The sequence below is a fragment of the Squalius cephalus genome, assembly GCF_949319135.1.
Source record: "Squalius cephalus genome assembly, chromosome: 19".
Classification (NCBI taxonomy): Eukaryota; Metazoa; Chordata; class Actinopteri; order Cypriniformes; family Leuciscidae; genus Squalius; species Squalius cephalus.
In genome coordinates this window covers 111417-128240 of record NC_137140.1, presented here as the reverse complement: position 1 = coordinate 128240, position 16824 = coordinate 111417, and the positions used below count along the sequence as shown (strand labels likewise).

At 41.1% G+C, this 16824-nt stretch overlaps 1 protein-coding gene across 1 annotated transcript; it reads left to right on the top strand.

The window, feature by feature from the left end:
- The first annotated feature begins 2675 nt into the window (after positions 1-2675).
- Positions 2676-5643, top strand: LOC307147024 (uncharacterized protein). Its single transcript, XM_079851473.1, has 2 exons — positions 2676-2807; positions 2909-5643. Exons 1-2 carry the CDS (start codon positions 2732-2734, stop codon positions 3397-3399), a joined length of 567 nt encoding a protein of 188 aa, XP_079707599.1. The 5' UTR covers positions 2676-2731; the 3' UTR covers positions 3400-5643.
- Positions 5644-16824: the final 11181 nt, after the last annotated feature.

Here is a 16824-nt window from a genome sequence, read left to right as displayed (position 1 = left end):
GCAGTAACAGCAGCAGCAATAACAGCAGCAGCAGCAGCAGTAACAGCAGCAGCAATAACAGTAGCAGCAGTAACAGCAGCAGTAGCAGTAACAGCAGTAGCAATAACAGCAGCAGTAGCAGTAACAGCAGCAGCAGTAACAGCAGCAGCAGTAACAGCAGCAGCAATAACAGCAGCAGTAATAACAGCAGTAGCAATAACAGCAGCAGCAGCAGTAACAGCAGCTGCAGTAACAGCAGCAGCAATAACAGCAGCAGTAATAACAGCAGTAGCAATAACAGCAGTAGCAGTAACAGCAGCAGCAATAACAGCAGCAGCAGCAGCAGCAGTAACAGCAGCAGTAATAACAGCAGTAGCAATAACAGCAGTAGCAATAACAGCAGCAGCAGCAGCAGCAATAACAGCAGCAGCAATAACAGTAGCAGCAGCAGCAGCAGTAAAAGCAGCAGCAATAACAGCAGCAGCAGCAGCAGCAATAACAGCAGCAGCAGCAGCAGCAGCAATAACAGCAGCAGCAGTAACAGCAGCAGCAGCAGCAGCAATAACAGCAGTAGCAACAACAGTAGCAGCAATAACAGCAGCAGCAGTAACAGCAGCAGCAATAACAGAAGCAGCAACAGTAACAGCATTAGCAATAACAGCAGCAGCAGTAACAGCAGCAGCAATAACAGAAGAAGAAGCAGCAATAACAGCAGCAGCAATAACAGAAGAAGCAGCAATAACAGCAGCAGCAATAACAGAAGAAGCAGCAATAACAGCAGCAGCAGTAACAGCAGCAGCAATAACATAAGAAGAAGCAGCAATAACAGCAGCAGCAGCAATGATCAATAGCAGAAGCAGCAGTAACAGCAGCAGCAGCAATAACAACAGCAGCAGCAGCAACAGCAGCAGCAATAACAGCAACAGCAGCAACAGCAGCAGCAGCAATAACAGTAGCAGCAATAACAGCAGCAGCAGTAACAGCAGCAGCAATAGCAGAAGAAGCAGCAATAACAGCAGCAGCAGTAACAGCAGCAGCAATAGCAGAAGAAGCAGCAATAACAGCAGCAGCAGTAACAGCAGCAGCAATAACATAAGAAGAAGCAGCAATAACAGCAGCAGCAGCAATGATCAATAGCAGAAGCAGCAGTAACAGCAGCAGCAATAACAACAGCAGCAGCAGCAACAGCAGCAGCAATAACAGCAACAGCACCAACAGCAGCAGCAGCAGCAGCAGCAGCAGCAGCAATAACAGTAGCAGCAATAACAGTAGCAGCAATAACAGCCGCAGCACCAACAGCAGCAGCAGCAGCAATAACAGTAGCAGCAATAACAGCAGCAGCAATAACAGCAGCAGCAATAACAGCAGCAGCAGTAACAACAGCAGCAATAACAGCATCAGCAATAACAGCAGCAGCAGTAACAGCAGCAGCAATAACAGCAGCAGCAGCAGCAACAGCAGCAGCAATAACAGCAACAGCACCAACAGCAGCAGCAGCAGCAGCAGCAGCAATAACAGTAGCAGCAATAACAGTAGCAGCAATAACAGCAACAGCACCAACAGCAGCAGCAGCAGCAGCAGCAGCAATAACAGTAGCAGCAATAACAGCAGCAGCAATAACAGCAGCAGCAATAACAGCAGCAGCAGTAACAACAGCAGCAATAACAGCAGCAGCAATAACAGCAGCAGCAGTAACAGCATCAGCAATAACAGCAGCAGCAATAACAGCAGCAGCAATAACAGCAGCAGCAGTAACAGCATCAGCAATAACAGCAGCAGCAGTAACAGCAGCAGCAATAACAGCAGCAGCAGTAACAGAAGAAGAAGCAGCAGCAATAACAGCAGTAGCAATAATCAATAACAGCAGCAGCAGTAACAGAAGAAGAAGCAGCAGCAATAACAGCAGTAGCAATAATCAATAGCAGAAGCAGCAGTGTAGCATTTTTATTCCGCCAAGAACAAACATATCAACATTGACATATCCATTAGAGAGTTACCATGACAGAAATATATTAATCTATATAGTCTTGATTATGATATAATTTAACTTTTTTTTTTTTATCCCAGTGTCTTTTCTTCACTATTGAAGAAGTTCAAACTGTTCAACAAGGTTTCCAGGTGAGACATTTATATTCTATTGCAATTGCAAACTTCATTGAGTACAATAATTTGCAATTGTATTAATAATAATGTCTATCAATTTCCAAACTACTTTATAATGATAATGATTAAGATGAAGATTGATGTAGAACAGTGTTTTCTAAGTAGACTGGAGAAATGCCTACTGAAAATGTGGCTTTGCAAAATTCTATTCTACTGTGTGTGTTTATAAACAAGCTTACACACATGCATTCATTCATTCATTAATTTATTGTCTTGTTGTTTTGTCTTTTGAATTCAGTGAATTCAAACCTTTTATATGTATTTATAGAAAAAGAATGAGCAAAAGCGTGAGAGGGCATGAGATGGACATGAATGTAGGTGGCATACGCTGTGGATATATCAGCATCATCAATAACACTTGTGTTTGGAGCTCTCTCAAACCATCTGCCATCAGGAGAAAAGCAGCCAATCAGACGGCTCCAACCAGCCCCTCTGCTCTCATTGGCTCCTCCCAGCCTCTCTGCTCTCATTGGCTCCTCCCAGCCCCTCTGCTCTCATTGGCTCCTCCCAGCCCCTCTGCTCTCATTGGCTCCTCCCAGCCAGCCCCTCTGCACTGTAGACTCAGTCAGCTCTGCTAGCAAAACAGACAATGTGCTGCTGTTACAAACAGGGGAGACTCAACAAATGCACCGGAACAAGGAACACATCGCAGCCTGAGAGAGGAAGTGAGTAAACCTGTCTTCTCAGCATATAACGACTGCATGACTCGTCCTGTCCTCATCCAGCTCTATATATAGATCACAGCCAGAAATATCCCTCTTCCCAGGCAAATGCTCTCTCCTGAAGCAGTCGGCAGGAGGAGGATCAGCACCCAGAGGAGCCGTCAGTGGTGTCAGTGAGGAGGTCAGTGAGATGGGCTGCTCATCGGGCCGTTTGCCCTGCCGGCCCCCAGCCTCGGCTCAGCCGGACCCTGACCGCAGCCTGTCCCACGACGGCTCGATCCCCACGGCTGGAGCCAGAGAACCGGAAGATCTGTCCACTCTGGAGCGTTTGGCCCAGGCCACCGGGGGCACGGAGGAGTCCTGGTACCGGTGTGTGTTCCCGTTCGGGGTGATCTCGCTGGTCATCGGTGTGGCGGGCAGTGGCGTCACCTTCAGCTTCAACACACTGCCCCAGACCCGGGTGGTGTCGCTGGTTCTGCTGGTGCTGGGCTTCGTCCTGCTGCTGGTAGCGGCCGCTTGCTGGAAGGCTCATCGGTCCCGGAGGAGAGAGAAGAAGGAGGCTGGCATCTTCAGCTCAGAGCTGTACACGCTATGAGTTTTTCTGCTGTTCTGGAAAGAAAAAACCTAATCCGCTGGCCTGTGTTTGATGGTAAGTTGTCTGTAACATCTTCTCACTTTCACTGACGGCCTTTGGAAACATTTTTGTGACAGTACACTGGCAAATATATTGGAAGACTCATGTTTCTATTAGGTAAAAATCACAAAGGAACAAGCGCCATGGAGGATCTCTGTGTGTGTGTCAGTTTATGGATTGGAGAAATAATATGGTTGGGTCATTTGAGAAACAGGAGAGTCCCTGATAATGCTGCAACTTTCCCTGCTTTCATCTTGAGCGTTTTTATGAAAGGAGGATGCAAAAGAAAATCATGTAAATCTCTGTACAACTGACTGCAGGTTAGGAAAGGAAGGCTTTTTGAAAGAAATATGAACACTGATAAAAGAATGACAGCTACTTAATATGTTAACATGAACATCATGTATGGTTAAATCACATGCAGTTTGCAATCAGTGCCAGGACTTACTTACTTTTATTTATTGATTTATTTATTTATTTATTTAGGCCAGGTCAAATGTATGAGGACAAGATAATGTGAACTTATGTTTTGCATGACAAATGAACAGATTTTTTTTTTTCATATTTAACTATGATTGGAGTGAAATTTGTGCACGCTCACGTATTTGTGTTGCATCACAGAAGTGTTTTTGAAGTTCCAGACTGTTATTTTAATATTGCCTATCGCTTTGTCTGTCAAGTGACTGCAAAGTGAAATCTGGGGACAGTGTATGTACACATGAAAATGTTCCTATACATGCTTGCATGTGTTTCTGTAAAACAGTGAGAGTAATACATGATTTCACCTGCACACTGTAACTCAAGCACAGAGCAGAAGGGACATTACTCGGATCATATCTACTGACATCTTAGCAGCAAACCAGTGTCAGTCAACTGAATGTGTTGTAGAAAAACCTGAACATGAACCTGATTTGCTGACATGTGAAAAGTGGTACAATTAGAATATTCTGCTTATGTGAAAATGATCAGTATTTCGGTTCAGTACTTCAGATCTATTTGCACTGTTTATGTACTTCAGCTTTGGAGTGTTTAAGGAGTATTTTTTGCTAGGTACTGTATTCATGTTTTTGGTCTTATATATGTTATACATTTATATGATATGTATTTTTTTTGTATTTCTCTGTGAGAAAAATTGCCAGCTGTTTGTATGTGTTCTCTGAGTGCCTGTATTTTAACAGTAGATATTTTTGTATCATCCACCTCTAGGTTTTCATTTTTAAAGAGCCTTCTAAATTTTCTGTCCAACAGACGTTTTATGTGCATGGTAACATGTACCCATAAAATCACTGTAAGTGAAAATATTTCTGCCTTCTAAAACAGAAGGGCCTCGTGTTTCGGCAGTCGTGAGGCTGATGTGACAATATCTGTGATTTTACCATTACAGGCAAGAGGGTATAGAGAGAGAGAGACAAAGAGAAAAAACAGTGGTGAGAGTGAGGGAGGAAAAGTAGTGGTTGGGTGGGTTAGAGAAAGAAGGAGGATTCATTAAGAAAAAGCGTCAGGAAGCAGCGCTACGTGCTCGGAATAAAAGAAGTGTGAGAGCAGTGGCAGAAGCTGCGACGTCAAAAAGCAGACTCAGAGAGCCTGTGGCGTATGACTCATATTGCTCGCATTTTTCAACATGCACCCATGTTCAACCCTTGCATTCGGTGTAGCATATTTGACTGTGAAATACTAGGTATCTAAAAAAACAGCAACTTTGTAGTATGACTCATTATGAGAGACGCTGTGATACAGATTATGATTCTGGAATAATTAGCCGAATCATGGACATTCACCCTCTCTTAGACTTTTAGAGACAGATCTACCTCGTTCATAATACACCAGCCCAGCCCTCTGATGTTCATCAGACATGATTTCTTTCATCCAGCTGAAAGTATGCAAGACATTTTTAATTATAAGAATTCAATTCTCATAGATTATCAAAGCTTTTATTAAGGACACACATGATCCAAAACACAAATAATAAACAGACAAATATAAAAAAAACACACAATATCACATATTTACATGTAGGCTAAAACGCTAGTGATTGAAATGACACTCCCTGTATTTCACTTTCTATTCTGTTTCAGCCTTTTATTTTTGGGGCAGATATACATTAGAGTTATGCATATTGTTTTTGTGAATCTTATTGTAAATAGATGTATTTATACTTTCAGTTTTGGACTAAAGAAATGTATTAAATGGAAGAGTACAATGTGTAATCAAGCTTTGTCGATTTCTTTCTTGACAACTTGAATCCAATGTGCCGAAGTTCAGACAAATGCCACCATGCTGCAAATTACTGTATTTATAGTACTGTATTTTCACTTTATGAGTTTTTTTTAACCTTAATATGAGTTCCCCTAGCCTGCCTATGGTCCCCCAGTGGCTAGACGTTTTGATGGGTGTAACCCAAGCCCTGGGTATTTTTGAGAAAATGAAAGCTCAGACGGCGAATCTAGAATCTTCCCTGTATGTCGTCATAAGGTGAAAGGTCACCTCCCCTTTCTCTTCTTTGCCCGCCCATGAGAAAATGAGCGGCGCGAGCGCGATATTGGTTTTTCCCCGAGAGACATCATGGCTTGCAAACGAGCGAAGCATGGCAGTTGCTCAGTGTTTGGATGTACAAATGGACACAAAAGTATTTTTTTAGTTCCTTCATCCGAGCCTCTGGAGAACCAGTGGGTTATGTGGATTTCTGATGTGTAATTGTTCAAGTTCAGACAGATAATCTTTCTCTCAAAGTCGTTCAATACTGTTTATGCATCAGTAAATCAAGCCAGTGACTAAACGATCAACTTCACATCGCTTCTCTTAGTAGGATGAAAATAATCTTATTTAAACTCTGATTAAAATATATACAGAAAGCGATCAAAGAACAATCCCTTTCCAATTGCCCAAGCTGTCAATCACACAGCGCGAGTTTATCTGGACACTTGCCAAAACTCGTTATGAAATCAATGATGCTGTTACGCTGCACAACAAAGCTCTTACTGTACTTACCTCATGTTTGCATTGGTGAAATCATTAGTGAGAGTGCAGAAACTGCGTTGTAATCGCGATCAACAGGCTGTCATCTGCTCAATGCTCATCACTGCAACCTTTTATGTGATGGGAATAGATCTAAATACTTAAAAAACTTCTCACGATTCGTTAATCTCAATAGCTGTAATAGTAAAAACGTATAATAGCTGTAAAAGTAAAAGTTTTCGAGAGAGTTCCACATGTAATGCTAGATATTTCATATGCAAGCATGTCAGTCAATCACAGCAGTGGGCGTTTACAGTGAAGTCTCACAGCAGCCAATCACAGCAGTGGGCGTTTACACTGAAGTCTCACAGCAGCCAATCACAGCAGTGGGCATTTACAGTGAAGTCTCACAGCAGCCAATCACAGCAGTGGGCATTTACACTGAAGTCTCACAGCAGCCAATCACAGCAGAGGGCGTTTACACTGAAGTCTCACAGCAGCCAATCACAGCAGTGGGCGTTTACACTGAAGTCTCACAGCAGCCAATCACAGCAGTGGGCGTTTACACTGAAGTCTCACAGCAGCCAATCACAGCAGTGGGCGTTTACAGTGAAGTCTCACAGCAGCCAATCACAGCAGTGGGCGTTTACACTGAAGTCTCACAGCAGCCAATCACAGCAGTGGGCATTTACACTGAAGTCTCACAGCAGCCAATCACAGCAGTGGGCATTTACACTGAAGTCTCACAGCAGCCAATCACAGCAGTGGGCGTTTACAGTGAAGTCTCACAGCAGCCAATCACAGCAGTGGGCGTTTACACTGAAGTCTCACAGCAGCCAATCACAGCAGTGGGCGTTTACACTGAAGTCTCACAGCAGCCAATCACAGCAGTGGGCATTTACACTGAAGTCTCACAGCAGCCAATCACAGCAGTGGGCATTTACACTGAAGTCTCACAGCAGCCAATCACAGCAGTGGGCGTTTACAGTGAAGTCTCACAGCAGCCAATCACAGCAGTGGGCGTTTACACTGAAGTCTCACAGCAGACACGCCCCTTCAAACAGAGCGTTCAAATCAGAGGCTAAAATCAGGCTAGGAAATATACCTTTTATTTCTAAATTATAACAACTTTTGATCTAAAAAACACACTAACATTATAAGGGCACCTCAGGAAATATTCTAAAATAATAAGATAATCCATGCAATGGGACCTTTAACACCCAGAAAACCCCCGCACTTTGACACTGTTGAAATAATGCTGTTTTGGACATTGTAGTGTTTAGGTTTCTGGTTTGGGTTGGCAGCATGTTGATGTAATCACCACTCAAATCTTCCATCGGTGGTGACGCATGATCCGTCACATGCATTTATGAAAAGAAGTTCATGCGCAGTGTGTCCCATTTTACCAACCTCCTCAAAGATGAGACTAAAATAGACACAAATGAAATGGACCTTGGAAAAACTTCAGTGATTACTGTCTACAACATCAGGGCATGCAAGGAACATTTAAAATAAATAAACTGGAAGGAAAATAATTTAAAAGTAAAAGATCCCTTATGAAAAAGAAGTATACTACAACTTCAAACTTCAATGTTCAAGTATATTTTTAAGTATACTTTATGTGGTAAGTACTTTATGTGAATGTGCTAGTCAACTTGTAAGTGTACTATTTCACTATTTTCATACTGCTTGGGACTAAATTGGCCCACTTTTAGTATGTAAAAAGTATACGTTTAAGTGTACTATAAGTGTAACAGTAGTAAACTTTAAGTGCACAACTACGTTTCTCATTTGTACTGCATCTGTACTACAAGTGAACTTATAAGTTCACTTACCCTGTTATAGGAAGTGTTCCCCGTTCCCAGTTTATGCAGCCTAACAATCACTTAACTGATCTGATTAATAATAGACATTGATAATGTTCTATGTGTATGCCAGGTCAAAGAGATGTGTTTTTAGTCTAGATTTAAACTGAGTGTGTCTGCTTCCCGGACAATGTTAGGAAGGCTGTTCCAGAGTTTAGGTGCTAAATAGGAAAAGGATCTACCGCCTGCAGTTAACTATACATACACACATATTACAGTATTGGTTTACTGTTAATAGTTTAGTCTGAAAACATCAAACTGAATTGAATGGAATATCGGTAAACTAATTTTGACAAAAGGGTTTGTTGGACAGGGATTTGGCTACTTTAAGGACAGTAGTTGAAACAGTACTGGATAATTTACATATTTACAAAATAAAACGTGAATCACAGAGACGTGTTGGAAACAAATAGGCTGCTGTTGGCTGTTTTACTATTGCATAAATTTACATGGATCAGTAATGAGACCAGCTGTCATTCTGCAGCAATCAAAGAAAGTGCCAAACTGCTCAGAACCTTGTTTTATGAGACGAAGATGACTAGCCCTCAGAGTGGAGAGTGTGTAGTTCTGTCTCAGGGTGCAAAATCAGTCAAACTTTTGGCAAACATTGCCAATATTGAGAACATGCAGATGAGATATTCATTCAGACCAACGGCTCATTGAGCTTCTTTTTTTTAAACCCCATTAAGAAATTTTACTTTCATAACCGGACATATTTCCGAGTGAAACAGGATGTTCAGCACAAACAAGTACAGGGTAGGTTTGATTCTATCCTTTGGGAACTGACCGGATTGTCAAAAGTGGCAGTTACATAATAGAATGGAGACATAAAAGCAAGTTTGCTAAAACAACCTAAAATAGCTCTTTGGGTAACATTAAACTATTTTATTGTCAATTTGGAATAAGCAAAAATTACACTATTTCCTAATACAACCACAAACATGCATTAGGAAAACAAATATGATCGTTTGTTCTCTGACGAGTGAGTGGGAAGCGGGACATGGAAAACCCGGTGTGATTACTGTCAAATTCTGCAGCTCAACAGGCAAAATTTTTATTTAATTTTATTTACCCATCAGTCAAGTCATTACTGATCTAATTAACATCTCTGTAAGTGTGAGTGTCTCGGAAAGAGAAAATAAGCAGAAAAAAAATTCTAGCATATTTTTGGAAATATTCATTGTTACCATGTTAAATCCTGAAACCAGTGATGTTACAGATTTGCTTTTTGTTTTTGCCTAGTGTTTTAATTAGCCACCGAATTATATGTCAGTTATGTTATCTTCTTTCAGCAACACATAGAGATATCTTGAACTTGGAAAATTTACAAAGCAATCTCTATTCAATAAAATTCAAACCCGGCAATTTTAAATTATTACCATCATGTTAGCTGTGCTGCAAGCTCTATGTAAGGTGAATCATTCCAACAAATTAATCACTGTGCTAAATATGGATCTGTCTTGGAACCTTAAAGCTTGTAGTTCTTTCTTGTATGGTTGTGTGTATGGTCTTAAAATAGAAAGAAGCTCACTTTGGCTGAACAGGCTGGATACCTCCAGATCAACAAGAGCGGCTACATGTGGAGACTGTAAAGTTCCATTTTGTAAAACATCTTTTGCCCAAAATGTGTTTTCTGTGAAAGGAGCCAATTTGTGGAACTGCCTTCCTACAAATATAAAGACTTTAATTAAACTGTCCACCTTTAAAAAATTAACAAAAGCCTGGTTCATAGAGCAGCAGCAGTGTGATCATGCCATATGAGATGTGTAGCTGGGTGTATGTGAGGTGTGCATCTGTGTGAGTTCGAGTGAATGTGTTTATTTATTATACTTATCTTTATTGGTGCTAACTGGTTTCTGGACATTTCATTGTATTCGCTGTAATCTTTTATTTTAATTTTTCTTTCCTCATTATCTTGACTGTTAAAAGCTCTTCTAGGGACAGGTGTTGCGAATTAGCCATGGCTATAAACACTGTGATACATGCATCAGATTGTTCTTTATGTAATAATCTATGTTTATTTTGTATCTGTCCCTATTCAAATAAACAACAAATAAATACTTTCAGTGATGTAAGCAAGTGTGTGAGCGTAAAATTATACAGCAGTCATGGCCAGCGCCGGTTGAAGGCAGCAGGAGGGCTCGAATGCCCTTGCAATCAAAGTCTTCCTCTTGAAAGACTACAGTTCAATAGGCCAGCAGAACTGTCCTTCATCAGCTGCCAACATCCCTGCAGGACTGGCACACACACACACACACACACACACACACACACACACACACACACACACACACACACACATAGTCTCATCAGCCACATGCTACAGAGGAGATCTATCTCAAGACCTCGTGGAAATACACACTCACTCTTCAGCCACAGCGGCTGCTGTTTTGGATCCAACATGGAATCAATGAAGTTATATAGAAAGGGGAGATTTAAGCAGCTTTATAGTGAAAAACCGTTGACTAAGTCTTTGTCTTTCTGAATAGTTGGAACACACACACACACACACACACACACACACACACACACAATGATGCATTTCGGCTGTTGTCAGTTCATTGTTGATTCAGTTCTATTGTAAAGATCAACATTTATTGACTCATTTCATCTATAAAGCAGTTCTGTAGAAAACAGTGATGTCATCGTCCAGCTCAGGGCTGCGTTTCCCAAAAGCATCGTAAGCCTAAGTTGATCGTAAAAACGATCGTACGACTGATCTTAATATTACGGTCTGTTTCCCAAAAGCATCGTAGCTTAAGTAGCACTTGAAAATCTTCGTAGATCTACGAGTGCTCTGGAGTAATCGTACATCCTCAAGTTCATCGTAAGAAGACAGATTTATGAGGACACCTGCAGGACAACCGGCAGATTACACCTTTAACTTTATTCAAATGTATGTGATTATAATATAAGGTTTTGATTGTACTTTCATTGTACACTTTATTACTCTTTTTTGTTGTTGGTTAAATTAATGTATAAATTAAATAATTAAAAAGGTCAGAAAACAAAACAAAAAAGTTTTATATAGACTTGTCTTGATTGCTAATCCATAACAGATGACAATTATTAGGTTAAACGTTCAGAATACGATTCCATATAAGGTTATGTTTCAGAACTTCACGAATGGACAGCGACTCTTAAGTAGCACGTAGAGCACGTTCTCGCGCGTTCATGTTAAGTTCATTTTTGGGAAACGCTCGTGGAATTGCTGCGAGCGTTCGTAATCTTGCACGTAGAAAGCGCTCTTAAGAGCTAAGATACATCGTTATCGGGAAACCCGGCCCAGTTCAGTTCTTATTCAACACACATGGTGCTGGTTCAGAGTATTTATTTTTTCCTGCATTAATTTCACAATTATGTGGTTTACATAATACAGTGTACACTTTTTTCTTGATTTACCCCGAAAGAATGGAAGTGAAATGTAACAACAAGTCAGATCAATAATATTGTTGAATATTAAGTGTCTTCAATAAAGCAAACTAGAGGCGACAGTGGCAGGAACCCAAACTCCATCAGTGACAGAATGGAGAAAAAAATCTTGGGACAAACCAGACTAAGTCGCTCAGTTCTCCTCTGGCCAACGAGCGAACAGTGAGTGATTATGATCCAGGCAGCGTTACAGGTCAGAGGTCAGATCAGGGTCAGTAGCATTCAAATATTTGTTCAGTTCCTTCAGTTCCTTCAGCTTGATCATCGATTCCTCACGCCGGGGTGGAGCTGAAGCTGGTCACTGGGTCTGTGCGGAGGACCGGTCTGGTTCTTCTGGTCTAACTGCAACTGTAACTCTGGTGAACCTCCCCACACATTTTTTTTTTGTCTGAGAATAAGATTAAAATATACAGTTATGATTTACATATTCTTTGTTGGATTTAATTTAGATAATTTGACATCAACTGCATTCAGGTGGCTTTCTGTTATCGGTATCTGGCAACAGTACATTGTTTTTCTGCTTGGGCAAGCGTTTCTGCCACAGCTTTTCTGGCACATGTAATCACGCATATGCCAAGCAACCAATGAGAACGTGTAACAAAGACAACGATCCATCGCAATAAAGCACAGACACCAAATTTACTCTCCTGAATCCTTCCAAGACAGGAGAAAACTCCCGTTTAACAATAAAGTAATTTGAGGACAGTGACAGACATATTTTTAACATTTTGTAAATATAAATGTAAATAAGCTTTATGTTACACCTCAAATGACAAATTTCTGTTAATGTAACCATGATAAAGCAAATCCCTGCCCTCATTCGCTCGAATGGCTCAGGTAATGATTTTTTCTTTTGTCATCTAAAGCCCTATTCGGACGGGACTAGTGTAACATGGAGAGGTGGGGTAGAGTAATAGTTACCAGAGCTTCTCTGTGATTTTAGGGTTAGGGTTAGTGCCATCTCAGTTATCATTACAGACAATGTCAGTAAAGATTACAGCGACTTTTACCTTCAGTAAAAAGGTCTGGAAAAATTGCCTCAGGTAATACTAATCGTGTGCGAATAGACCCGCTGTAAATATGTACGTAAATATTTAGTCATTTCCTGTTTAAAAGTAGTTTTCCGCATTTTTTCAAGTATGGAGACGCTTGAAAAGCATTCAGTTCTTTCTAGACGCTGGGACGAGTCTGTGGCAAAGCTCAAGTGTTTTCCACACACCATTCAGACCAGACAGAAGATCGACAGCACTTGTTAGAGGCACGAAACATCTTTCAGCGTTAGGTAAGTGCCTATTACCAACACAATCCAATCTGAAGTTAATTAATACATCGTTCGACCGGACATAACTGTTTTATATATATAAATATAGGTTGTTTGAGCACGTGATATCAGGAAGCAACGTAATACACACATGAAGACAGGAGGGTGATGGCGATGCGCAAATCTCTAGTTTTACTGAGATCTCTTATCCCGTGCAAACTGTCCATTACTATTACAGACATCCTGTGGTAAAATTACATTACTCCATCTACTCTTGTAAAGTTAATCCCGTCCGAATAGGGCTTAATTCTGCTTCAAGAGAGAGTCTGAATTGAAATACAGGAGGAGGGTACTTTAACATTGTTTAGTTCAAACTTATTCATCTGACATTTATTCCCACCTTTTCATGGGTTGATATGCCTGGTTTTAGCACTCACTAATTGGTTTAGTTTTGTCCAGGAAGAGCGGAGTAACAGAGAAAGCCAGAGGGAAAGAGGGAGCAGAAGTGTCAGGAACACAGAGCAGTGTGTCGTCTGAACGTCTTCACCTCTGCACAGAAGATCACAAACTTCAGAAGCATTCATTTGTGTTTTGCATACTAATATTAACTTGACATTTAAATCTGCATACAATTTAATACCCTAACTGCCTCTTTTTTTGACACTTGGGTTAACCCTAACCCTAACCCTTATCTCCAAACATGAATGATGCATGATCATTATCTTTTCGTTCCTGTTCCAAGGATTACTGTATTATTACAGTCACCAGCTCAGTCACCAACTCTGTAACCTGTCTGCACTACACTTCCCAGCATCCCTCCTGGTCCCCACCTGCACTCAGCCATCACCACATGTCCACACCTGGACACACGTGCTGCGGATCCTCATCGGTACCCTGATTCCCTCAACACAGCCTATAAGCTGTGTCCCAATGTGAAGGCTGCGTCCTTCGAAGGAGGCTCCGAATGTAGCCTTCATTGGATATCTAATTGAGCCACCAGGTGTTCCCAATTACCGCCTAGCAAACGGAGCGAGAGGAGAGCTGCCATCCTACATGACATTTGTGAAATGTCAAATTGCAAGTCATTTGAAACAAGCAAATATGGAGCCAGAATTGCTCATTTTTATTTTTATTTTTTATATGTTACTGGAGGAGATGGTGGGGATTCATCCCCGGCGCCGCCGGGTGATGTATCTCAGGCTTTGCCAAGACCATGGGCAGGTAAATTTAACTGGTTTGCTGCGTCCTTATTTGACGGATTACACTTTTAAATGTAGCTAATTATTGGTTCAACTTACTTGAATAATCTAATGATACATATGAAAATACAAAATACACAAAGCGGTTTGAATGTTGACTTAAATCTTACCAAAATTCAATTTTATATAGTTTATTCTCTTGACCATGGTGAACATATTTTGACAGGTTTTTAACCCTGTTTTGTTTTTACACAGTTGAAACATAAAAATAAAAAACAATAGAAATAAAAAAAAAACTGTAGGACAAATGTTACTGCAACTAGTCATTTGCAGCTGTCACAGTTGCTAGGCAACAAGACCTCCATAGGTTAGTTAGCAACAGTTTGTCAATAATGTGATGGTGGACTGTAAGGAACTACATTTGTTAAGCATTCACGTACAAATGTAAACTACTGAAGTACTTCTTTCCCCTCACAGGACAGCAATACTACAAAAAACATGTTTTTTTACAATATGATGTATTGTTGTAAATTGAACTACCCAACAACATATAAAGTACTTTAAATTTAACAACCTTCAACCTATTCAGAAGTAAAATGCAACATAGCAGTAATATTGATGCAAAACCATTATATATATATATATATATATATATATATATATTAGAGGTGGGCATAGATTAATTTTTTTAATCTAGATTAATCTAGATTAATTTTGAAATTAATCTAGATTAATCTAGATTAAAATGGCTCATTTGAATTCTGCCGAAGACATTCAGAATATGTGTGCTACCCAAATAATGACTATAAAAGTAAGTCTTTGAGAACGGGTTTCTCAAGCCAGGTGGCGCATTAGACCAGGGGCTCATCTCCTGTTTCCAAAATGCATCACAAACTGCTTGAGAAAGCTGTTCCACTCATAGACTCTAAAAGGTTACTACTGTACTGTTACCGTCCGTAGGCAACATTAGGTAGGCCCATGTTATTATCAACTACTATAGGCTATCAATTAGGGATGGGCGATATGGCCTAAAATCCATATTGTGATATACATTGCAGCCTCTTGCGATAACGATATATATTATAATAAAACCATTTCAGAACAGGTTACACAGACCCTGCTAAACAACTGCTAAATGTTTTTTTTTTTTTTTTTGAAAGGGTGTATGTAGTTTTGAGAACATATATTGTGCAAAACTGTAAGTATACAACATAATTTTGCAGATAAATAAAATTTAAGTACACTATAGCTGCAGAGACTTAAGTAGGTCTAATGTTTAATATGGCTTGGAGCTTATGAAACCCCACATTTAAAATTAGAATATTGTCTAACTGATGTCTTTTCAGTTAAAAAGAAACACAACAACGATTCTTAAAATCGGGCGCTTTTAATAAAAAGAGATTATGTGCTACACCACTCACTAAGCTATATTGGGAATAATACGCGCGCGCTGGTATTCAGTGATATGTTTCGTTTTGAATTTGAGGTGGTAGAATGGATTAGTCGTGTGTTAACTCACCGAACTGTTACCCCACACAGTCTACGTCGGACGGCTTAAATCCGAACCAAGTCCAAATAATGGATATTGCACGGATCTTTTACACCAGCTTTCACTTTCAGCCGTGTTTACTTAAGATGACGACGAATATGATGCGTTGCAGCCGGGTGTTCCACGCGGCCGCGGGTAGATTGCGTCATCATAGCTTGTGTAGCTTGAGCCAGCTCCCAACCCAACTTGGAGAATAGATTAACGGCGATATTTTTTTTATCGCGCGATAAGAGTCTCGCGTTAACGCAGCGCGTTAACGCCGATAACGGCCCACCACTAATATATATATATAATAAAAAAATCTTCTGCAGAATACATACCTTTACTTTTACTCTTGATGCATTAGAGTATGCAAAATAACACATTTACTTAACTAAGGTTTCTCTTTTCCTTCTTTCCCTATTTAAGACCAGATCCCTGTACTGCAGAATAAACCTGGACGTGCCAGTGCTGGACAGGTTTTTTAATGAAATGGAAGTCACTCGACCTGATTTTAGGCTGAGCAGGGAGGCCCTGAGAGTGCTCCTGGACCCGTTGGGAAGTGACCGGCAACACAGATGGGGTTCCACAATAGAGACCCCCGTATTTCTTTCCTGGCTGGCGTGTGGTACATCATACAGGGTCGTCTCCAGAGCATTTGATATACCTCGTTCCACTGTCCACCGGGTCGCTGAGGAGGTGGTGGCCATTCGCCACCAAGTCATTCACCTCCCCAACACCCCAGAAGACCTGGAGGCAGTTTGCTGTGGGTTTGCAGGGCTGGCAAGACACAGGGCTTTCTTGAAAGCTGCAGGAGCAATCGACGGCTGCCATGTCCGCATCAAGCCTCCAAGCGGCCCTGATGGTCAATGCTACAGGAACAGGAAACTGTTCCTGTCCATCATCCTGCAGGCTGTTTGTGACCATCAGGGCCGCTTCATTGACACCTACGTGGGCTGGCCCGGGTCAGTGCATGACACACGAGTGCTCCGGTACAGCCCACTGTACAGGAGGTTAGTGTACCCTCCTCCAGGGCACTTCATCCTCGCAGATGGCGGGTACCCATGTCTCCAACACCCACTCCCCCCCATCACTCCCTACAAGAGGCCAGTACGAGGTGTGGGAGCCCAGCGCTTTAATCTCCAT

Excerpts from the sequence above, each read along its gene's own strand:
- LOC307147024 (XM_079851473.1), top strand. The coding sequence starts at position 2,732 with ATGTGCTGCTGTTACAAACAGGGGAGACTCAACAAATGCACCGGAACA. Across the intron at positions 2,808-2,908 it reads ATCGCAGCCTGAGAGAGGAA|GCAAATGCTCTCTCCTGAAG; the intron begins GTGAGTAAACCT and ends CCCTCTTCCCAG.